Raw genomic sequence first — 24,601 nt, 5'->3', positions numbered from 1 at the left:
TGTGAGCAAAATATATAGTGAATAATACACGAAAATAAACGAAACATCTACTTATGTAGACAAATTATTAAGTAGTACAATACCAATAACCTAAAACGTTAAAGACCATTGGGTATATATACCCAGGGCATCAGTAAAATTTAAATCACAACAAACATACGATCTTAACACGGTTGTTTTACGTTTAGCAAACGTAGGTAAGCGAGAAACGGCCATGACACCAGGCCTGCCAACTGCCGAGTGTATTTTACCATTAAAATTTCTAATAAAACCTGGTAGCTTTATATTTTTTCTGTTACTGTTTTAATTCAATTATACGTTATTCCCGAATCCCACAAGATATTTTTTCCCGAATTGGTGAAAAATAAAATCTGGGCATAAAGATTAAAATACATATGTTGGCAAACTGCCACCGGGAAGGCGTTAAACATAGGGCTCATAGGCTCACACTCGCCGTTTTAACAAAAAATCATATATGTGACAATCATTAATTTTATAATGGCGCTCTTAGACAGAATGGACCGTATTTTCCATAATAAAACAAGATGAAAAGCAAAATTCGCCAGTTGCCAGTTAGCGTGATAGAACGCTATGTTAAGGCACTTCTCCTCATTTTTATGAGACGTTGTGCCATTTCTTGAAAATATACTGCAATATATCATAGGTGTTTAAGCAATGTGGTTGGCTAGCTTGTTTACTTGTCCTATATAAATAAATTATTTCTTTTTCGTAAAACAGTGAGCGCGCAAGTGCTGACGTCACAATGTAGCCATTTAATGGCTCGTAGCCGTGAGTTTTTGAACATTTTTTCTTCCCTCCTTCGTTTCTGTTGGCTGGTAAGGGTCCGGAGGGTCACACAATTCTATTTTCACCTTACCAAATATTAGGCCTGCCTTATGGCAAGGGCCCGTGCCGGCAAATAGCCAGTTTTAACGTAAAAGCAGAGGAGTCCATCAGCTCTTGTTTTGGTTCAAAAGAAGAAGAATCCTCTTGTTTGTTTTGGTTCTTTCACGTGTTACGGCTGCTCCATGTCTGCTCTGTGGTAAATGCTTCTATTTTTAATATAAATACAGAAAAACCAGACAGAGCACTTAAAAACAAGCATATTATACAAGGAAGTAACAGAGAAGTTTAACTGGGAAAAGTAATAAGTGTAATTTACTTATAAATCAAATCCTGAAGGTTTGTGAAATACGAAGAGGGAAGAAATCAACAGCGAGGGAAAAGTAAGTGTCGTGCACTTTCATATTCTGATACATTGTATTTTAGTACTTATTACTTATTTTACTTTTCTTTTATTACTAATTTATTTCGCGCTTTCAAATAATATTTCTGTACTGTTTGTGCATCTTAAATTTATTTGAGTGTATACGAGAGAATAGGTAGTCGACTAAGTTCATAACATTGGCCTGCATAGGACGTAGAGAACTAAATAGCTTATGCCAACTATATATATATATATATATATATATATATATATATATATATATATATATATATATATATATATATATATATATATATATATATATATATATGTGTGTGTGTGTGTGTGTGTGTGTGTGTGTGTGTAGATAGGTGGGTAGGTTGGGAACCTAATACCGCTATTCACGATGTCACCTGGGTAGGCCCAAGAGAGGCTACGACGTCCTAGGATAGGTCAGGCTAGGTGTACCCCTGTTGAAATATTTATGTCTCAGCTCGGCTTGCCAGCAAGCTGTGAACTGCGGATATAGGCCTAACGTACACGACTCTTTTGCAGTTTTACTGTTTTATTTCTACGTAACGTGCCGTTGTTCAGAGTTGATTACTATTTTCTGTGGTGTCACAAAACCGTTGGTCATGGACCAAGACGATAACGGAGAGGCACCTTCACAGGGTCACATTTTCGGGAATCGTTGAGCGGGGTTCACACTGTGAAGAAAGGAACAGTACGGCGTATTTAGGCTAAGACCAGTTTAATAGAAGCATGATTAACCAGTGAAGTTAAGTTGTGCTTACTTGGTAATCAGAATGTTTATTTTATCAATTGAATTGTCGTTTCTTATTTTGTTATTTATGTAATGCTTTTAATAATTTGTGTATTTCATTTCTTTTTTATCTTGTTATTTTTTTTTATTTGGTTTATATAGTTAATTATCTGATATATTGATTTTTATTTATTTTGTTGGTGTTATTTCTTATTTAATTTTCGTTTCCATATATATATTTATTTATTTAATCATTTTTATTTTACTTCATTTATTTATCTATTTGTCAAGAGTTGAGGTTTAGTAAAAAGCTAAAAAAAGAGAAGGGGAGAGGGGAATCAAATAATGATTAGGCTGAATAAGATCTGGAAATCAAAAAAAGAGTACAAATAAAAGTGACGATTTCACATCAGTACACTGTTTTTGCAGTACTGACAGGGACAGTGCTATATGACAATGAAGCTATATCTAGACGGGGTTGTTTATTTGTAAATAAGACTTGTAAAAGAATATTAGGTGTAAGATGGCAGATGAGAGTGTTTGCATATCACATGGATTTCGAGACATCTTGTAGGCCTAGAGATGGCTCCCTTTTTTTTTTTATTCAGTCATTTCTTAAGTAATAATAACAGAACGTCGTTTGTTATGACAGTGAAACCATATCAAGACGATTTAATGGATTGGAGTGTATTTTAAAAGTATATTGGGTTCCAAGTGGAGTGTTTACGCATCGTACAGATTGTAAGGCGTTTTGTAGGCCTAGTGATATCTCCCGTCTTGTTTTCAATCACTCGTTTCTTTCAGTTATATAACGTCGTTTTTTTTTAGAGATATGGATAGCTGGAATACACTTTTAGCACTCCGAGGAACTCAGTCGCAGAATATAGCGTTGGAAAACTTATAGAGGATAACAATTATTTCGTTTTTATTGCGAACAAATTATCACATTGTTGTTGCTTAAGAACAAACCTCACGTGAAGAGGTAGAGAAAAAAGCAGTGAACTTGTCAAACATCAAACGACACGAAATAAATAATACAATATAAATTTATACATAGGAAAACAGTTATACGTGGAACTGTACAGTTTAACAACTCAGCATACATTTTAAAAAGTCACTGACTAATATTTATTACAAATATGTGAGACTCAGCCACTTGGTGGAAAATGTACAAAAGATGGAGTTTAAACAATAATATGCTTCGGGAAGCAGAAAAGAAAGGAAGAATGAGAGAAAACGAAAAGAAATCTGACATAGGTCAATAAGATTAGGCAGAATTACTGTCTCCCATGTCTTTTGGCCTCCCGTTTTCTCTGATTCCCGTTTTCTGTGCCTCCCGTTCATCATGGCCTTCTCTGACGGTTTCTAAGGCTTCTTTGCAGCAGCTGCTTTCTTGGCCTCCTCAGCCTTCTTGGCCTCTTCAGCCTTCTTGGCTTCCTCGGCCTTCTTGGCTTCATCTGCTTTCGTTTTGGAGTCTGCCAGAGTCTTCTCCAGAGTTGCTATTTTGTCTGTGGCTGCTTTGAGGTCCGCAGAGAGTTTAGCCTTCTCGTCCTCTTTCACCTGTCAAAGTATCATAATAATAATAATAATAATAATAATAATAATAATAATAATAATAATAATAATAATAATAATAATGAAGCGCTACTCTGGCATGCTGTCTACGCGTCACCTACTCCGAAGTGTTAGTAGCCTACTAAACTCCGTATGTAAATGTAAAGTAGATGGTCACACGTATCGTTTATTAATTTAATTTGTCGACACACATTATAGAAATGGGTGTATATAACACTTTGATCCCCGAGGGGCTAGTACTAAACACGGTGTCCCAAGGAGCTTTCGCCTTATTATTATTATTATTATTATTATTATTATTATTATTATTATTATTATTATTATTATTATTATTATTATTATTATTATTATTATTATTCAAAGGATAAACCCTTATTCATATGGAACAAGTCTGTAGGGGCCATTGATTTGAAATTCAAGCCTCCAAACAATATGGTGTTCATATAGCAACGAGAGAAGGCAATAAAAATTCTGTAAGTGAAAATCTTAACAATAAAAGACAGAATATGTTGTAGGAAAATTAAGGACTCAACAAAAAATAGATAAATAAAGGAAAATGGTTCATGACTCAGCTAAATTTAGGGCTGGTCTGTGATATATATTAACTGACAGGACAGCTGGGTTTGACAGATGACAGACGCCCAACAAAAACAGATTTTAGACTGTGGTACTTATTGTAACATACTGAAAATTATTTATTACCTTACAATGAAAATTAATTTCTTATGGGACTTTATACAAACGAGAATGGCTGGGTGAGACATTGCATTAAGGCAAGTCTGAGATAAGTGTGTAGAAACGAGAATGGCTGAGTGAGACATTGCATTAAGGCAAGTCTGAGATAAGTGTGCAGAAACGAGAATGGCTGGATGAGACAGTACATTAGGGCAAGCCTGAGATAAATGTGTAGAAACGAGAATGGCTGGATGAGACAGTGCATTAGGGCAATCCTAAGATAAGTGTGTAGAAACAAGAATGGCTGGATGAGACAGTGCATTAGGGCAAGCCTGAGATAAGTGTGTAGAAAAGGAAATGGCTGGGCTAGACAGTGCATTAGGGCAAGCCTGAGATAAGTGTGTAGAAATGGAAATGGCTGAGTGAGGGAGTGTATTAGGGCAAGCCTGAGATAAGTGTGTAGAAACGAGAATGGCTGGATGAGACAGTGCTTTAGGGCAAGCCTGAGATAAGTATGTAGAAACGGAAATGGCTGAGTGAGACAGTGCATTAGAGCAAGCCTGATATAATTATGTAGAAACGGAAATGGCTGAGTGAGACAGTGCATTAGGGCAAGTCTGAGGTAAGTGTGTAGAAACGAGAATGGCTGGGTGAGACAGTGCATAGGGCAAGCCTGAGATAAATGTGTAGAAACGAGAATGGCTGGGTGAGACAATGAATTAGGGCAAGTCTAAGATAATTGTGTGGAAACGAGAATGGCTGGGTGAGACAGTGTATTAGGGAATGTCTGAGATAAGTGTGTAGAAACGAGAATGGCTGGGTGAGACAGTGTATTAGGGCAAGTCTGAGATAAGTGTGTAGAAACGAGAATGGCTGAGTGAGACAGAATTGGGGCAAGTCTGAGATAAGTGTGTAGAAACGAGAATGGCTGGGTGAGACAGTGTATTAGGGCAAGTCTGAGATAAGTGTGTAGAAACGAGAATGGCTGAGTGAGACAGAATTGGGGCAAGTCTGAGATAAGTGGGTAGAAACGAGAATGGCTGGTTGAGCCAGAATTAGGGCAAGTCTGAGATAAGTGTGCAGAAACGAGAATGGCTGGGTGAGATAGTGTATTAGGGCAAGTCTAGATAAATGTGCAGAAACGAGAATGGCTGAGTGAGACAGTGTATAAGGGCAGGTCTGAGGTAAGTGTGCAGAAACGATAATGGCTGGATGAGACAGTGAATTAGGGCAAGTCTGAGATAAGTGTGCAGAAACGACAATGGCTGGATGAGACAGTGAATTAGGGCAAGTCTGAGATAAGTGTGCAGAAACGACAATGGCTGGATGAGACAGTGAATTAGGGCAAGTCTGAGATAAGTGTGCAGAAACGACAATGGCTGGATGAGACAGTGAATTAGGGCAAGTCTGAGATAAGTGTGCAGAAACGACAATGGCTGGATGAGACAGTGAATTAGGGCAAGTCTGAGATAAGTGTGCAGAAACGACAATGGCTGGATGAGACAGTGAAGTAGGGCAAGTCTGAGGTAAGTGTGCAGAAACGATAATGGCTGGATGAGACAGTGAATTAGGGCAAGTCTGAGATAAGTGTGCAGAAACGACAATGGCTGGATGAGACAGTGAAGGGGCAAGTCTGAGGTAAGTGTGCAGAAACGATAATGGCTGGATGAGACAGTGAAGTAGGGCAAGTCTGAGATAAGTGTGCAGAAACGATAATGGCTGGATGAGACAGTGAATTAGGGCAAGTCTGAGATAAGTGTGCAGAAACGACAATGGCTGGATGAGACAGTGAAGTAGGGCAAGTCTGAGGTAAGTGTGCAGAAACGATAATGGCTGGATGAGACAGTGAATTAGGGCAAGTCTGAGGTAAGTGTGCAGAAACGAGAATGGCTGGATGAGACAGTGAATTAGGGCAAGTCTGAGGTAAGTGTGCACAAACGAGAATGGCTGGATGAGACAGTGAATTAGGGCAAGTCTGAGGTAAGTGTGCACAAACGAGAATGGCTGGATGAGACAGTGAATTAGGGCAAGTCTGAGGTAAGTGTGCAGAAACGAGAATGGCTGGATGAGACAGTGAATTAGGGCAAGTCTGAGGTAAGTGAGCAGAAACGAGAATGGCTGGATGAGACAGTGAATTAGGGTAAGTCTGAGGTAAGTGTGCAGAAACCAGAATGGCTGGGTGAGACAGTGAATTAGAGCAAGTAAGCTAAGTGCAGAAACGATAATGGCTGGGTGAGACAGTGAATTAGGGCAAGTCTGAGGTAAGTGTGCAGAAACGAGAAAGGCTGAGTGAGACAGTGTATAAGGGCAAGTCTGAGGTAAGTGTGCAGAAACCAGAATGGCTGGGTGAGACAGTGAATTAGAGCAAGTGAGGTAAGTGCAGAAGCGATAATGGCTGGGTGAGACAGTGAATTATGGCAAGTCTAAGGTAAGTGTGCAGAAATGTTAATGGCTGGGTGAGACAGTGAATTAGGGCAAGTCTGAGGTAAGTGTGCAGAAAGGAGAATGGCTTGGTGGGACAGTGAATTAGGGCAAGTCTGAGGTCAGTGTGCAGAAACGAGAATGGCTGGGTGAGACAGTGAATTAGGACAAGTCTGAGGTCAGTGTGCAGAAACGAGAATGGCTGGGTGAGACAGTGAATTAGGACAAGTCTGAGGTCAGTGTGCAGAAACGAGAATGGCTGGGTGAGACAGTGAATTAGGACAAGTCTGAGATAAGTGTGCAGAAACGAGAATGGCTGGGTGAGACAGTGAATTAGGACAAGTCTGAGGTCAGTGTGCAGAAACGAGAATGGCTGGGTGAGACAGTGAATTAGGGCAAGTCTGAGGTCAGTGTGCAGAAACGAGAATGGCTGGGTGAGACAGTGAATTAGGACAAGTCTGAGGTAAGTGTGCAGAAACGAGAATGGCTGGGTGAGACAGTGTATCATGGCAAGTCTGAGATAAGTGTGCAGAAACGAGAATGGCTGGGTGAGACAGTGAATTAGGACAAGTCTGAGGTAAGTGTGCAGAAACGAGAATGGCTGGGTGAGACAGTGTATCACGGCAAGTCTGAGATAAGTGTGCAGAAACAAGAATGGCTGGGTGAGACAGTGAATTAGGACAAGTCTGAGGTAAGTGTGCAGAAACGAGAATGGCTGGGTGAGGCAGTGAATTAGGGCAAGTCTAAGGTAATTGTGTAGAAACGAGAATGGCTGGGTGAGACAGTGTATTAGGGAAAGTCTGAGATAAGTGCGTAGAAAGGAGAATGGCTGGGTGAGGCAGTGAATTAGGGCAAGTCTGAGATAGTTGTGTACAAACGAGAATGGCTGGGTGAGACAGTGTATTAGGGCAAGCCTGAGATACGTGTGTAGGAACGAGAATGGCTGGGTGAGACAGTGCAATAGGGCAAGTCTGCGGTAAGTGTGTAGAAAGGAGAATGGCTGGGTGAGACAGTGTATTAGGACAAGCCTGAGATAAGTGTGTAGAAACGAGAATGGCTGGGTGAGACAGCGTATTAGGGCAAGTCTGAGATAAGTGTGTAGAAAGGAGAATGCTTGGGTGAGACAGTCTATTAGGGCAAGCCTAAGATAAGTGTGTAGAAATGAGAAAGGCTGGGTGAGACAGTGTATCAGGGCAAGCCTGACTTAAGTATGTAGAGACCAGAATGGCTGAGTGAGACAGTGAATTAGGGCAAGTCTGAGATAAGTATGTAGAAACGAGAATGACTGGGTGAGACAGTGTATTAGGCAAGCCTAAGATTAGTGTGTAGAAACGCGAATGGCTGAGTGAGACATTTTATTAGGGAAAGTCTGAGATAAGTGTGTACAAACTAGAATGGCTGGGTGGGACAGTATATTAGGGCAAGTCTTAGATAATTGTGTATTTGATGTTTTGAGGCCAATGATGTGAAACAGTAATTGAAAGTGTCTGTATTGTTTCTGAATCACATCTTAATTTAACAAGGAACAGCGAAGGAATTCTGATGCAAAATTTTGTAAAGTCTAGGACTGGAAAGAATGACATTGAATGTGATTTTTTTTTTTTTTAGGATAGTCTGAATTTTTTTAGGAGAGTCTGAATCTCTAACTTGCTGGGTTTGGAGATCATAAAAGCCCTGTTGTGCTATGTGATTTAAATGGAAATGTAGGTGACAGAGAAAGAGATGCCATAGTTGGCAGACATGTAGTTGTTAGAGTACATAAAAATGGAGAGAGCCTCATGGAAATATGTTCAGAAAGGAACTTGATTGCTGGAAGACAAAATTGAAAAATATTTATAAGTACACACAGGAAACAAAGTATGTTGAAACTTGTTAGCCGAGTGTAATGGTAAGAAGAGGAACAGCTGGAGGTATATCTGATTATCCCTTGGTTGAAGCAAAAATTAAGGTAAATGAGTGTTTTAAACTAAAGAATTTGGTGGAAATGTGGCTGTGATGTGATTTAGAGTGAATGTGACGAGAAAGAATTAAGGAAAGTATATAAGGAAAAATGGTTGAAAAAAGGACTAGAGTGAGAGATGTAAGGATCATTTGAAAAGTGTAAAAATTTACAGTAAGGTTGTAGAGCCAACAAGGAGTGGCTGTGGTTTTATAAGGCTTGAAGAGGGAATAACAACTGTGAGTGGTGGGATAAGGAAATAAGAAATATCGTGTGGGTATTTGCGAGTAAAGAAGAGGCAAATAACAGAACAGGTGAGTGAAGGATGGTAGTACGGTGTGTGCAGAAGTTGAGGAGGAACTTTGGGAATCTATAGACAACCAGGATGGGAATATATGAAGGGATTGTTGAGCCAACTTCTCCTATATGGTACTGAAGTGTTGATGCTGGATGCAGATGAAAGAAAAGTTGAAGTTACAGGAGTTTGGGACGAACTCGCAGAGTCTAAGGAAGCCAGTGTGGGAGTATATGAAGAGACTGTTGAGCCAGCCTCTCCAATATGGAATTGAAGTGTTGACGCTGAATGCAAATAAGAAAAAAAAATGTGAAGTTGCAGAGGAAGTTTTTGAGGAACTTGCAGAGTCTAAGGAAACCAGTGTGGGAATGTATGAAGAGACTGTTAAACCAACTTCTCCTACATGGAATTGAGATGTGGATGCTGATTGGAAATAAATGAAAAAATTGGGATGTTGCATAAGTTTAGGGGGAACTTTGAGAGTCTATGAAAACCATTGGCCCATCACAGAGTAACTAGATCTTTAAGCTGCCCGCCCCGCCAGCCTCTGGAGAAAGGGGAACATACCTTGAGATCACCCGCTGCCTTCTGCTCGACTGCCCTCAAGTTGTTCTCGGCCTGAGCTTTACCGGCGTCAGCCTTGAAAAAGGAAAAAATTGCACCAATGAGTAAAAGTCGCTGACAAAGCAATCATACAAATATATATATATATATATATATATATATATATATATATATATATATATATATATATATATATATATATATACATATATATAATATATATATATATATATATATATATATATATATATAATATATATATATATATATATATATATATATATATGTATATATATATAGTGTATAGAATCTATCTGTCACTTTTTACCAGATACGCATGTAATCGTAATAACCACAGTTTTTTGGATACTCTTGTTACCATAAAGCCTTAGATCCAAATGCAAAAATATGGATTAATTCTGATGTCCATAGCAGGATTCGAACCTACATCTGGAATATCAGAACGAGCTCAGGTGGGCAATGTAACATCGTTCTGATACTCTAGATGCGGGTTCGAATCTTGCTACAAACTTCAGAATTACTGCATATTTTTGCATTTGGACCAAAGGTTTTTTAATGACAAGCTTATCCGAAATGTGTTTTAAGAAATCGAGAAGCTAAGAGGGTACTGTGGTTATTGCAATTGCACGTCAGTACTAACAGAGGTGATGATATACCGTAGCAATATCATTGATAAAAATTACAATTACAATGATAAGCACTTAAGTAGGCTACAGAATATGTATAGGCTTACATGGATGTGTACTAGTGGTCACAAAAACCTCTGAACTTCTTGTTACTCAATAATCCTAGATACAGTGTTCGGTGTAAGCCTTGAAATCCGAAATGGGATGAAGGAATAAGCGCAGAATGTAAGAACACTTACCTGCATCTTTTGTTTATTGAGGTCGTTCAGTCTCGTCAGCATTTCCTCCCCCTTCTTCCTGCATACCGTGAGCGATGATTCCCTGCAAGGAAGTTATAGGAATGGAGTCGAATATAGAATTTAGGCCAAAGGCCAAGCAAGCGTTGGGACTTGCAAGGTCATTCAGCGCTGAAAGAGAAACTGAGAGTAGGAAGGTTTGAAAGGTGTAACAGGAGGAGAAATGGAGAGTAGGAAGGTTTGAAAGGCGTAACAGGAGGAGAAATGGAGAGTAGGAAGGTTTGAAAGGTGTAACAGGAGGAGAAATGGAGAGTAGGAAGGTTTGAAAGGCGTAACAGGAGGAGAAATGGAGAGTAGGAAGGTTTGAAAGGCGTAACAGGAGGAGAAATGGAGAGTAGGAAGGTTTGAAAGGCGTAACAGGAGAACTGGAGAGTAGGAAGGTTTGAAAGGTGTAACAGAAAGCTAAAACCTTTTGCAGTTGCACTCTGAAACAACTGTTAGGAGAGGGTTGAAGGAATTAAGATGGGAGAAAGCGAATATAAACGGAGGTACAGTGAAAGAAATGAAAGGGGACGCAGCTAGGGGCCAAAGGGACGCTGCAAAGAACTTCAGGTAATACCTATGTTGCACCGCGTGAGGTGCACTGACGGCACTACACTCCTACGGTTGCAATTTATGGATAGTCACCCAATTCAGATTGCACAACTGGCTGTAAATAATAATATATCAAAGGTTATGATCACAGACTTATACAATACGAGCCTTGACTCCGTAGAGGAGTAGTGTCGGCAGTGAACCTCACCCAATATACTGTAGGCATTACTGTAGGTTCTTTTCAGCATCCCTTCGGACCCTATCTGCAACCCCTTTCATTCCTTTTACTGTACCTCTGTTCATATTCTCTTTCTTCCATCTCGGTATCTTCAACCCTCTCCTAAAACCTCAAAAGGTTTTCCTCCTATTACACCTTTCAAACCTTTCTACTCTCAGTTTCCCTTTCAGCGCTGAATGACCTCATCATAGGCCCCAGTGCTTGATTGGCCTTTGGCCTGAAATCTATATTCTAATCTACAACACGAGCATTGAAGGCCTTGTAAATACGACAGCAGACAGTTGGTTCAAGTTATTTGACATTACACAAACAATGATGTTTATCTCACCCACTACCATCTGCTATTTCCCATCCCAGAATACTCACTGCTTGGAGATCTGTTTGCTGGCGAGCAGTCGCTCCTCTTCCACCGCTAGTCTCAGCGACCTGTTGCTCGTCCCGAGCAAGATGATGGTGGTAAACACCAGAACACCGCACACTGCCAGCATCGTGTTGGACATTTTCGTAATTCTGAAAATTAAAAGTGTGAATTAGTAAGAGTTAAGATGAGAGGAGAGAAGCGACAAAGGTGGCAGGACATTAGCAAAAGATTGGGGATATGCGAAGGGATTGTTGAACCAATTCTCCTCTATGGCAGTGAAGTGTGGGTGTTGAACGGCAGTGAGGGAAAGAAGGTGGAGTCTGTGGAGATGAATTGTTTCACGTAGTATTCGTGGCATGAGAAATGTAGGGAGAGAGGCCGAAGGGGGTGGTGATAGCTAGTGGAAATGATAGGAAGAATCAGCGTTTTGATATGGTCCGGTAATGTGGAGAGAATGGGGGATGATAGTGTTATAATGTTGTAGGAGGAGAAGAAGAGGCAAAACTAGAAGAGAATGGATAGATGGTGAATGTATTCGTGTGAGAGACAGACAGAAAGAGAAAATATTATTGTATTCTATATGATACATTTGTCGTAATTCGTAAATATATTTGAAATAACTGAACTCGGCATAACATATTAAAAAAACATTGTAAACAATAAAATAAGGAAACGCGTTCTACTCTCTCTCTCTCTCTCTCTCTCTCTCTCTCTCTCTCTCTCTCTCTCTCTCTCTCTCTCTCCAATTTTTCTTGTTCATTTTGGTCACCTGACCTCGAGAGAAATATCAATGTTGACTGGGATACTATATTGTTGATCTCTCTCTCTCTCTCTCTCTCTCTCTCTCTCTCTCTATATATATATATATATATATATATATATATATATATATATATATATATATATATATATTATATTTATTTATTTATATATGCATGTATATAGCCTATATATATATATATATATATATATATATATATATATATATATATATATATATATATATATATGTTTGTATATATATATACTATATATATGTGTATATGTAAATGCATGTTTGTATATATATATATATATATTATTTGTATGTATATATATATATATATATATATATATATATATATATATATATATATATATATATATACATACATACTGTATATATATAATGTGGTAATGTGCGTGTGTATAAAACTGCTCGTTCTTCAGACCCCAGCGAAAGAGGAACTCTTGCACCGGAAAAATCTTGTCAAAACTGAACGCCTCTCTTGATTCTCTGAACAGCAAGTGTGCTGCCTTTTGATCGCATGCTCTCTGGTACACTTGTGACTTCTCCTGTTATGAAAATTATATAGCATATATATATATATATATATATATATATATATATATATATATATATATATATATATATATATATATATATATATATATATATATATATATATATATATATATATATATATATATATATATATATATATATATATATATATATATATATAATATAATATATATATATATATATATATATATATATATATATATATATATATATATATATATATATATATATATATATATATATATATATATATATATATATATATATATATATATATATATATAGAAAGACAAAAAATAAATTTCACATATATAACTAAATAAATATTCAAATTATAGCGCCAAGTGCCTAGTATACATTCCTTATTATTAAGCCACAAATATCCTTCAATATCCATTTCCCTCTTCACCTCGGGAAGAACTGACGCCCAAGGGGAATTATAATCGATAAGTGCTTCGTCCCCGGCAGGATTCGAACCGTTGTTGCCTGGTTTTGAAATAACGAGAAACATGTTGGCCTACCTATAATTGTTTATAAAATGCAAATACCTATTTGTGTATCTGTTTGTATAATAGCATTGTAGAGGCATGTATACATATACACATGTATATATATGTATATATATATACATACATACATACATACATACATACATACATACAACGAAGGCAGGGAAGGGAAGCGCAACAACTGGTCAAAAAAGTCATATTCCTTCAGTTGCAACGTTTCGAAGCCAACCAGCAGGCATAATTTTCAAGCTTCCATAAGTAAATCCTTTTATTTTATGCTTAATTATAAGTATAGTTTTTTTTGTACATGCAACATTTCCATTCATCATGATTTCTTGTACGTAATGTTAGAGAATGCAAAAAAATGTAATTTTGAGAATCATAGATACATTTTCAAGGTAAACGTTATGACTTATATGTGTACAATTGTACGTTTCCTTCCTTCCTTCCATACATGCACATTGTACCGTACCCTAAGTTTAGTGCCCTAAAAAGGGGTCCAACCTTTCACTCCCTGACCAATCACCACTCAAGAGCGGAGGCTTCTGACGTACTTTTCCGTCCGCACGACTGAAACGAAGTTGTTGTAAATCCGGATTGTAATTACCACTTTTTCCTCTCCTAACCATTTTTCTTTCCCTTTGTCGATCGTTAATCTTAAAAGATGGAATTGGAATTGGAATGTAGAATTTAGGCCAAAGTCAATAGGTTTGAAAGGCGTAACAGAGGAAAAACTGGTAGTAAAAAAGCTAGACAGGCGTAACAGGAGGAAAACCTTTTGCAATTGCACTACGAAACAATTGTTAGGAGAGGGTTGAGGAAAGTCAGATGGAAGAAAGAGACTATGAACGGAGGTGCAGTCAAAGGGAAAAAAATGGGTTGCAGCTAGGGGCCGAAGGGCCGCTGCAAAGGACGTTAAGTAATGCCTACAGTGCACCGTGTGAGGTGTACTGACAGTTAGGCGAGTCGGTAGAGCTGTGGACTGGCACTCGCCAGGCCCGAGTTCGAGTCTCCGTCCGGCTGATGAAGAGTTAGAGGAATTTATTTATGGTGATAGAAATTCATTTCTCGTTATAATGTGGTTCGGATTCCACAATAAGCTGTAGGTCCCGTTACTAAATAAACAATTGGTTCTTAGCCACGTAAAATAAGTCTAATCCTTCGGGCCAGCCCTAGGAGAGCTGTTAATCAGCTCAGTGGTCTGGTAAAACTAAGGTATACTTAACTTTTTTTCTACGGGGCTGAAAGATGTAAGACTTTCGCTTTACGTGGTTGAGTAAATGAAATAGGGCGTGATCATACCGTAGAGTTGTTCACTTTCCGCTTATTCCTTGTAGGATAAAATCCTTGATCCTAATTTTATATGTTATAACTAGTAAGGACTCGCTGTCTTCATCCTTCCTCTCCTGCCAACGGGCACCTGAAGGTTTGAATAATAATATACAATAATAATTATAATAATAAAAAACTAACAAGTGTTTCAATTTCAAACCGTCAATGTAACTGACTCCATCATCGAATGCCTCTTAGGGGCTGATCTGTGGGCAAGAGCCCGTGCTGGCAAAAGGCCAGCTCAGCTTCATCCTAAAAGAACAAAGGCGAACAGACTGTCAGTCCGTCGTCGCCTGAAAACGCCACAGGTTGGCGGAACACCTGTCGTGACAGGGGTCAAAAAATAGTAGTAGTGAGTGTTATTTTCTCACTCTTGGTCTTGATTTTGCTTTGATCCCCATGAAACTGATGATGTATATACATATGTATATATATATAATATATATATATATATATATATATATATATATATATATATATATATATATATATATATATATATATATTTCATATGTATGCATACATAAATACATATATTTGCATGTATATATATAATATATATATACTGTATATGTATATATATATATATATATATATATATAATATATATATATATATATATATATATATATATATATATATATATATATATATATATATATAATCAGTAAGCTACAAAACGTCCTTTAATATCCAATTCGCTCTACCTCGGAAATAATATATTTTCATATATGTTACCGAAGGGGAATTTTTTAGTTGATATTAAGTTCGTCGTCCCGTGGGCTCGAACCAGCGAAGGACAAGAACTCAGGACTACAGTGGACGCATTTATATTATTTCCGACGTTTGTAGCGTTTGTAGCTGATTGTATATGAATCACGGTGATGTGATAAAAAGTCATAATATGGCTGCGTGCGACAAACGCACTACACGGTTAGCATGGCAGAGGTGGGTGGATATCGTCTCTAAATACAAACACCTGAGTTCGACGGGCGATTTGTATATGGGAGACGATATCCACTTATACCTCACTTGCTGGCCGCGTGGGTTAAACGCGTCCACTGTAGTCCTGAGTTCTTGTCCTTCGCTGGTTCGAGCCCACGGGACGACGAACTTATTATCAACTAAAAAATTCCCCTTCGGTAACATATATGAAAATATATTATTTCCGAGGTGGAGCGAATTGGATATTAAAGGACGTTTGTAGCTTACTGATTGTACATGAATCATGGTGATGTGATAAAGTCATATACATATATATATATATATATATATATATATATATGTGTGTGTGTGTGTGTGTGTGTGTGTGTGCGCGTGTGTGTTTATTGATTTCTGTCATGACAGGTGTTCCGCCAACCTGTGGCGTTTTCAGGCAACGTCGGACTAACAGTCTGTTCGCCTTTTTTCTTTTAGGATGAAGCTGGGCTGGCCTTTTGCCAGCACGGGCTCTTGTCCACAGATCAGCCCCTAAGAGGCATTCGATGATGGAGTCAGCTATAATGACGGTTTGAAAATGAAACTATTATTATTATTATTATTATTATTATTATTATTATTATTATTATTATTATTATTAAGTGTATATATACATATGCTTAAATTATATATACATATATATATATATATATATATATATATATATATATATATATATATATATATATATATATATATATATATATATATATATATATATATATATATATATATATATATATATATATATATATATATATATATTATATATATATATATATATATATATATATATATATATATATATATATATATATATATATATATTTATATATACATATATATATATATGTATATATATGTATGTATGTACATACATTATATGTATATATATATACATATGTATATATATACAAACATATATATGTACATAATAATAATAATAATAATCACGTGATTCTTTTTCAGTATTTCTACTGCTAAATCGATGGAATGGCTAGAATAATTTCCCTAAGAGCTTCGTCTCGATAATGCAAGATAACGTTCTTGATAAATATCTCCCGAGATTCATTGACCCGAAAGCGTTGCGACGCCACCTTCACCGTGTCTACTTCAAAACGGCGGTCGTTTCGAGAAAAACGAGATACGACAGTGCGCCTCGTGCGGTGCACTGTCGGCATTATTACGTAAGGTTCTTTGCAGCGTCCCTTCGGGCCCTAGCTGCTACAACCCCTTTCATTCCTTTGACTGTACCTCCGTTCATATTCTCTCTCTTCCATCTTACTTCCTTCAGTCCTCTCCTGACAATTGTTTCGTAGTGCAACTGCAAAAGGTGTATCTCCTGTTACGCCTTTCAAACCTTTCTACTTTCAATTTTTCCTGTTATACCTTTCAAACCTTTTTAACTCTCAGTTGCTCCTACTGTTACACCTTTCAAACCTTTTTAACTCTCAGTTTCTCCTACCGTTACACCTTTCAAACCTTTTTAACTCTCAGTTTCTCCTACTGTTACACCTTTCAAACCTTTTTAACTCTCAGTTTCTCCTACTGTTACACCTTTCAAACCTTTTTAACTCTCAGTTTCTCCTACCGTTACACCTTTCAAACCTTTTTAACTCTCAGTTTCTCCTACTGTTACACCTTTCAAACCTTTTTAACTCTCAGTTTCTCCTACCGTTACACCTTTCAGACCTTTTTAACTCTCAGTTTCTCCTACTGTTACACCTTTCAAACCTTTTTAACTCTCAGTTTCTCCTACCGTTACACCTTTCAAACCTTTTTTTAACTCTCAGTTTCTCCTACTGTTACACCTTTCAGACCTTTTAACTCTCAGTTTCTCCTACTGTTACACCTTTCAAACCTTTTTAACTCTCAGTTTCTCCTACTGTTACACCTTTCAGACCTTTTTAACTCTCAGTTTCTCCTACTGTTACACCTTTCAAATCTTTTTAACTCTCAGTTTCTCCTACTGTTACACCTTTCAAACCTTTTTAACTTTCAGTTTCTCCTACTGTTACACCTTTCAAACCTTTTTAACTCTCAGTTTCTCCTACTGTTACACCTTTCAAACCTTTTTAACTCTCAGTTTCTCCTACTGTTACACCTTTCAAACCTTTTTAACTCTCAGTTTCTCCTACTGTTACACCTTTCAGACCTTTTTAACTCTCAGTTTCTCCTACTGTTACACCTTTCAAACCGTTTTAACTCTCAGTTTCTCCTACTGTTACACCTTTCAAACCTTTTTAACTTTCAGTTTCTCCTACTGTTACACCTTTCAAACCTTTTTAACTCTCAGTTTCTCCTACTGTTACACCTTTCAAACCTTTTTAACTCTCAGTTTCTCCTACTGTTACACCTTTCAAACCTTTTTAACTCTCAGTTTCTCCTACTGTTACACCTTTCAGACCTTTTTAACTCTCAGTTTCTCCTACTGTTACACCTTTCAAACCTTTTTAACTCTCAGTTTCTCCTACTGTTACACCTTTCAAACCTTTTTAACTTTCAGTTTCTCCTACTGTTACACCTTTCAAACCTTTTTAACTCTCAGTTTCTCCTACTGTTACACCTTTCAGACCTTTTTAACTCTCAGTTTCTCCTACTGTTACACCTTTCAAACCGTTTTAACTCTCAGTTTCTCCTACTGTTACACCTTTCAAACCTTTTTAACTTTCAGTTTCTCCTACTGTTACACCTTTCAAACCTTTTTAACTCTCAGTTTCTCCTACTGTTACACCTTTCACACCTTTTTAACTCTCAGTTTCTCCTACTGTTACACCTTTCACACCTTTTTAACTCCCAGTTTCTCCTACTGTTACACCTTTCAAACCTTTTTAACTCTCAGTTTCTCCTGTTACACCTTTCAGACCTTTTTGACTCTCAGTTTCTCCTACTGTTACACCTTTCAAACCTTTTTAAACTCAAAGTTTCCCTTTCAGAGCCAAATGACCTCATCATCATCATCATAGGTCCCACTCCCAGCGCTTGCTTGGCCTTTGGCCTAAATCATAAATTCCAGTTCAATGAGTCATTCGACCGGTGTGCCAAAATTGTTATCATTCTCCCATCGGTAAGCACTTTCCGCTTTAAACCCTTTCAGTACAACTACCTGACAACTGTTCCTACTGACAGCTACGACTACCTGACAACTGTTCCTCCGGACAACTACGACCAAGGTCTAGAGAATACAAGGTCTACCCATCCGCGACCCAAAATAAGACCTTTTCCTCGAAACTTAAGCCCTGTCCACACTGGCGGACACTGCCCGACTGGCAAACACTGTTCTCATAACCTGTTCCACTATACTGACCGGCTGAGTATGGAGCCAGAGCGATGCGATTGTCTGGTAACACTGCTTCAGGAGCGAGAGAAAATATAGAGCTGCAAGTGCCCGTAGGGCATGCCCGCTAGTGTTGACAGGCCCTAGGTCGCAACGTCAGCTCTTCCCGCCTTTGGCCGCTCCCAAATCAGGACAGCGGGCAGCAAGAGTAAATATGCGGACTATTTGTTTACAAACACGTGCAGTGTAGAGAGCAGCAAGGAATACCTCTGCATTATTTTTCAGTTTTACATAGCTATCATCTTAGCTTTAAAAATATTAGTTCCGATTTCCTGAGGGTATAAGCAAACTCATTTCTCTAGTTGACAAATTGTTTGAGAGAAACTCCTCCAGAAATGCTTATGGACTTGATTTAATATCTCAAAATAAAGTGATAGACGAAGCAGTTGGGAGCAAAGGACTTTATCCTTTTCAAGGGGATTGATAATATCCTGCAAGCCTTTACCCAAGCTGTTTGAAATGGTGAAGTCAAAATATATCTCATACATATTGACTCACAGATTAAGTCAAGAAGGACTAGAGTATTTTTTAGCATGTTTACGGCAAATGGGAGGATGTCATCAGCACCCATCGACAGTTGCCGTCAAGATCTCATCTATTAGCAAACGACAGTTCACTGATGGGGTCAAAGCACAGTCAGTCCTGCTGACAACTGCGACTACCTGCCAATTATTCCTGCTGACAGCTACGACTACCTGCCAACTGTTCCTTCTGACAACTACGACTACATGACAACTGTGACAACTGTTCCTGCTGACAATTACGACTACCTGACAACTGTTCCTACTGACAGCTACGACTACATGACAACTGTGCCTTCTGACAACTACGACTACATGACAACTGTTCCTTCTAGCAACTATGACTACATGACAACTGTTCCTTCTGACAACTACGATTACGTGACAACTACGACTACCTGCCAACTGTTCCTTCTGACAATATGACTACCTGAAAAATGTTCCTTCTGACAACTACGACTACCTGACAACTGTTCCTGCTGACAACTACGACTACCTGCCAATTATTCCTGCTGACAACTACGACTACCTGCCAACTGTTCCTTCTGACAACTACGACTACATGACAACTGTTCCTCCTGACAAGTATGACTACATGACAACTGTTCCTGCTGACAACTACGACTACATGTCAACTGTTCCTGCTGACAACTACGACTACATGACAACTGTTCCTTCTGACAACTACGACTACCTGAAAACTTATTTCTAACAACTATGACTACTTGACAACTGTTCCTGCTCATTACGACTGCCTGACAACTGTTCCTCCTGACAGCTACGACTACCTGGCCACTGTTCCTTCTGACAACTATGACTACATGACAACTGTTCCTGCTGGCAACTATGACTACATGACAACTGTTCCTGCTGACAACTACCTGACAACTGTTCCTGCTGACAACTCCGACTACCTGACAACTGTTCCTTCTGACAACTACAACTACCTGACAACTGTTCCTGCTGACAGCTACCACTACCTGACAACTGTTCCTTCTGACAACTACGACTACCTGCCAACTGTTCCTGCTGACAACTTCGACTACCTGACAACTGTTCCTTCTGACAACTACGACTACCTGACAACTGTTCCTGCTGACAGCTACCACTACCTGACAACTGTTCCTTCTGATAACTACGACTATCTGACATGACTACCTGACAACTGTTCCTTCTGACAACTACAACTACCTGACAACTGTTTCTGCTGACAACTACAACTGTCTGACAACCGTTCCTGCCGACAACTGCGACTATATGACATCTGTTCCTTCTGACAAGTGCTACTACATGACAACTGTTCCTGCTGACAACTATGACTACATGACAATTGTTCCTCCTGACAACTACGACTACATGACAACTGTTCCTTCTCACAACTACGACTACCTGACAACTGTTCCTGCTGACAACTACGACTACATGACAACTGTTCCTTCTGACAACTACGACTACCTGACAACTGTTCCTTCTGACAACTACGACTACATGACAACTGTTCCTTCTGACCATTGTGACTATATGACAACTGTTCTTGCTGACAGCTAGGACTACTGACAACTGTTCCTTCTGACAACTGCAACTACCTAACAACTCTTCCTGCTGACAACTAGGAATACATGACAACTGTTCCATCTGACAACTACAACTACATGACAACTGTTCCTTCTGACAACTACGACTACATGACAACTGTTCCTGCTGACAACTACGACTACATAACAACTGTTCCTCCTGACAACTATGACTACTGACAACTGTTCCTTCTGACAACTATGACTACCTGACAACTGTTCCTGCTGACAACTACGACTATGGACAACAGTTCCTTCTGATAACTACAACTACCTGATAACTGTTCCCGCTGACAACTACAACTACTGACAACTGTTCCTTCTGACAACTACGACTACCTGACATCTGTTTCTTCCAACAACTACGACTACCTGACAACTGAGACTACTGACAACTGTTTCTTCTGGCAACTACAACTACCTGACACCTGTTTCTTCCGACAGCTATGAGTACCTGAAACTACGACTACTGACAACTGTTCTTTCTGACAACTACAAGTACCTGACATCTGTTTCTTCCGAAAACTACGACTACCTGACAACAGTTCCTACTGACAACTACGACTACTGACAACTGTTCCTCCTGACAGCTACGACTACCTGACAACTACGACTACTTGACATCCGTTTCTTCCGACACCTACAACTACCTGACAACTGTTCCTACTGACAACTGTTCCTCCTGACAGCTACGACTACCTGACAACTGTTCCTTCTGACAACTACGACTACTTGACATCCGTTTCTTCCGACACCTACTACTACCTGACAACTGTTCCTGCTGACAACTGCAACTACTGACAACTGTTCCTTCTGACAACTACGACTACCACTGTTCCTTCTGACAACTACGACTACCTGACCAATGTTCCTTCTGACATCTACGACTTCCTGACAGCTGTTCCTCATGACAACTACTGCTACCTGACAACTGTTCCTTCCGACAACTACGGCTACCTGACAATTATTCCTGCTGATAACTACAACTACCTGACAACTGTTCCTGCTGACAACTACGACTGTATTCTCTAGACCCTGACTATGGCTACCTGACAAGTGTTCCTGCTGACAACTACGATTACCTGACAACTGTTCCTTCTGACAACAGCGACTACCTGAGAACTGTTCCTGCTGACAACTGTGACTACCTGACAACTGTTCCTTCTGACAACAATGACTACCTGACAACTGTTCCTGCTGACAACTACGACTGTATTCTCTAGACCTTGACCACGGCTATCTGACAACTGTTCCTGCTGACAACTACAACTACCTGACAGCCTTTCCTTCTGACAACGACTACTTGGCAACTGTTCCTTCTGACAACTACGGCTGTATTCTCTAGACCTTGACTACAGCTATCTGAGACCTGTTCCTGTTGACAACTACAACTACCTGACAACTGCTCCTTCTGACTTCAACGACTATCTGACAACTGTTCCTGCTGACACCTACGACTGTATTCTCTAGACCTTGACTACGGCTAGCTGACAACTACGACTGTATTCTCTAGACCCTGACTACGGCTAGCTGACAGCTGTTCCTGCTAACAACTACGACTACCTGACAACTTCTCCTTCGATCTGCCACCTTCTCCAAGAGCAGGGAGAACAGAAGCGAGCTTACCTTTTGCGGTTCCTGTTGGTTAGTGGAAAATCCAGTTGGCAGCGAAGCAGAGGTGAGCCTTCCCCGACAGGAGTCACGAAACTGTGGGTCTGCTGCAGGTTGACTCTCCGTCGGCCGGGGTGCGCAGGTGTGAGCCAGGAACATGTGGCAGGGAAGCCACGTTGGTAAATAATAATGGGTCCGAACAGAAGGGCGGATACAGGTGGTATGAACAGCTCTGTGCTGGGAAGTTGGAAACGAAAATGAAGAGTGAAGTGTATGAAATGTATAAGTGGCGCACACATTCATACATTGGTTATACATAGGTAGGTACAGTGAACATATTTGTACGTTGGTTGTACGTTATTCACTATTGTTATGCCTAAATATTTCCTGTTGTAGGAATTTTTTTATAAAAGATAAACATTAAGCTATTCATTCATAGGATAATATTTCAAACATGTATATATATATATATATATATATATATATATATATATATATATATATATATATATATATATCAGGACCTACAAGAAGTAATATATATATATATATATATATATATATATATATATATATATATATATATATATATATATATATATATATATATATATATATATATAAATATATATATATAATATACACATATATATATATATATATATATATATATATATATATATACATATATATATATATATATATATTAATCCACTTTTTCACATTAATTTCTGGGAATGAAATTACAGATTAAATTCCCATCTCTCAAACAGATTCGAACTCACCTCTAAGACGCTTGGAGTTACACGCACGCAGTATTAGCAACTCTCCTGAGTTGAAAAGTCTATTTTTTTTTTTTCCTCCCGGAACTCTGCGCCACGTACGTGACTACGTGGACTCAACCTTACTTTCATAGAGATAAAAAAAAAATCAAACGAAAAACTCCTCTCGCACGCTGTGACAGATGATCAGTACTTGAAATAAGTACTGGATGTTCAGTGAGAGACAGATTTGTGCCCGCTCGCTTGGGAAGTTTGATGCCTGAAATTAGGTCTCACATACAAACACACAAGCACACACACACGCACACATATATCTGTGTATGTATATATATATATATATATTCATATACACGTATAAATATATATTTAATATATATATATATATATATATATATATATATATATATATATATATATATATATATATATATATATATATATATATTTGTGTGTGTGTATGTTGTGCGCCCATTTATATTTACCAACAACATAAGACAAGAAATACATTCTTGTAATCAAAGACTACGTATGAGCATTTATACAATTTCCGAATCACATTCCAACTCACTTATATTTCAGTATTCAAATTCACACAAGTTTAGATTATTCACCCGCTAAAATTCAATTTCGCACTTACTTTTATTCAGTTTAGTATCACTCGCACGATAGATTTTACACATAACTTGTCAGGTGTTGGCTCGCCATGTCATCAAGTTGTCACTTAATCTGAAGACGCCACTCAGTGGCTGAGTTCCCTCACGCTTGATTGAAATACTTAAATATCTATTTGATACTTCGCAGTGACTGATAGCAAACTAAAGTGCCCGGAGGGAGTGAAATGAATCATGGTCGTTTGAGAAACGGAGTTCAGGACTGCTCTGAGAAACGTTAACCAGCAACATATATTCTTCTGTTCCCTGTAGGCGTCCCTTCGGTCCGTAGCTGCGACCCCTTTCATTATTTTTACTACATCTCGTTCATATTCTCTCTCTTCCATCATGCTTAGGAAGAGAGCTCCTAACACTTGTTCCACATTGCAACTGCAAAAGGTTTTAACCTCCTGTTCCGCCTTGCAAACCTTTTTATTCCTCTCAGTT

General features: G+C 38.4%; 1 protein-coding gene and 1 long non-coding RNA gene across 2 annotated transcripts in view; one reads left to right on the top strand and one right to left on the bottom strand.

Moving 5' to 3' along the window:
- The first annotated feature begins 996 nt into the window (after positions 1 to 996).
- LOC136840663 (uncharacterized) overlaps positions 997 to 24,601 on the top strand; it is a 43,071-nt gene continuing 19,466 nt past the window's right edge. Inside the window, exon 1 of the long non-coding RNA XR_010853702.1 lies at positions 997 to 1,226. This is a non-coding gene — a long non-coding RNA (uncharacterized lncRNA). The remainder of the gene's footprint in view (positions 1,227 to 24,601) is intronic.
- LOC136840659 (tol-Pal system protein TolA-like) lies at positions 2,881 to 22,975 on the bottom strand. Its single transcript, XM_067107369.1, has 5 exons — positions 22,738 to 22,975; positions 11,521 to 11,664; positions 10,326 to 10,407; positions 9,443 to 9,514; positions 2,881 to 3,530 (listed from the first exon to the last, which is right to left on the bottom strand). The coding sequence occupies exons 2-5, from the start codon at positions 11,652 to 11,654 to the stop codon at positions 3,336 to 3,338; spliced, it is 483 nt and encodes a 160-aa protein (XP_066963470.1). The 5' UTR covers positions 11,655 to 11,664; positions 22,738 to 22,975; the 3' UTR covers positions 2,881 to 3,335.

The sequence above is a fragment of the Macrobrachium rosenbergii genome, chromosome 8 (assembly GCF_040412425.1).
Source record: "Macrobrachium rosenbergii isolate ZJJX-2024 chromosome 8, ASM4041242v1, whole genome shotgun sequence".
Taxonomy (NCBI): Eukaryota; Metazoa; Arthropoda; class Malacostraca; order Decapoda; family Palaemonidae; genus Macrobrachium; species Macrobrachium rosenbergii.
This window is presented reverse-complemented; position numbering and strand designations above follow the sequence as displayed.

What these genes read in the sequence shown, in the direction of transcription:
- LOC136840659 (XM_067107369.1), bottom strand. Translation starts at nt 11,654, where the DNA reads ATGTCCAACACGATGCTGGCAGTGTGCGGTGTTCTGGTGTTTACCACC. An exon ending in TCAATAAACAAAAGATGCAG is followed by an intron (nt 9,515 to 10,325) that starts GTAAGTGTTCTT and finishes TCCTTTTTCAAG; the next exon opens with GCTGACGCCGGTAAAGCTCA. An exon ending in AGGCAGCGGGTGATCTCAAG is followed by an intron (nt 3,531 to 9,442) that starts GTATGTTCCCCT and finishes ATACTTTGACAG; the next exon opens with GTGAAAGAGGACGAGAAGGC.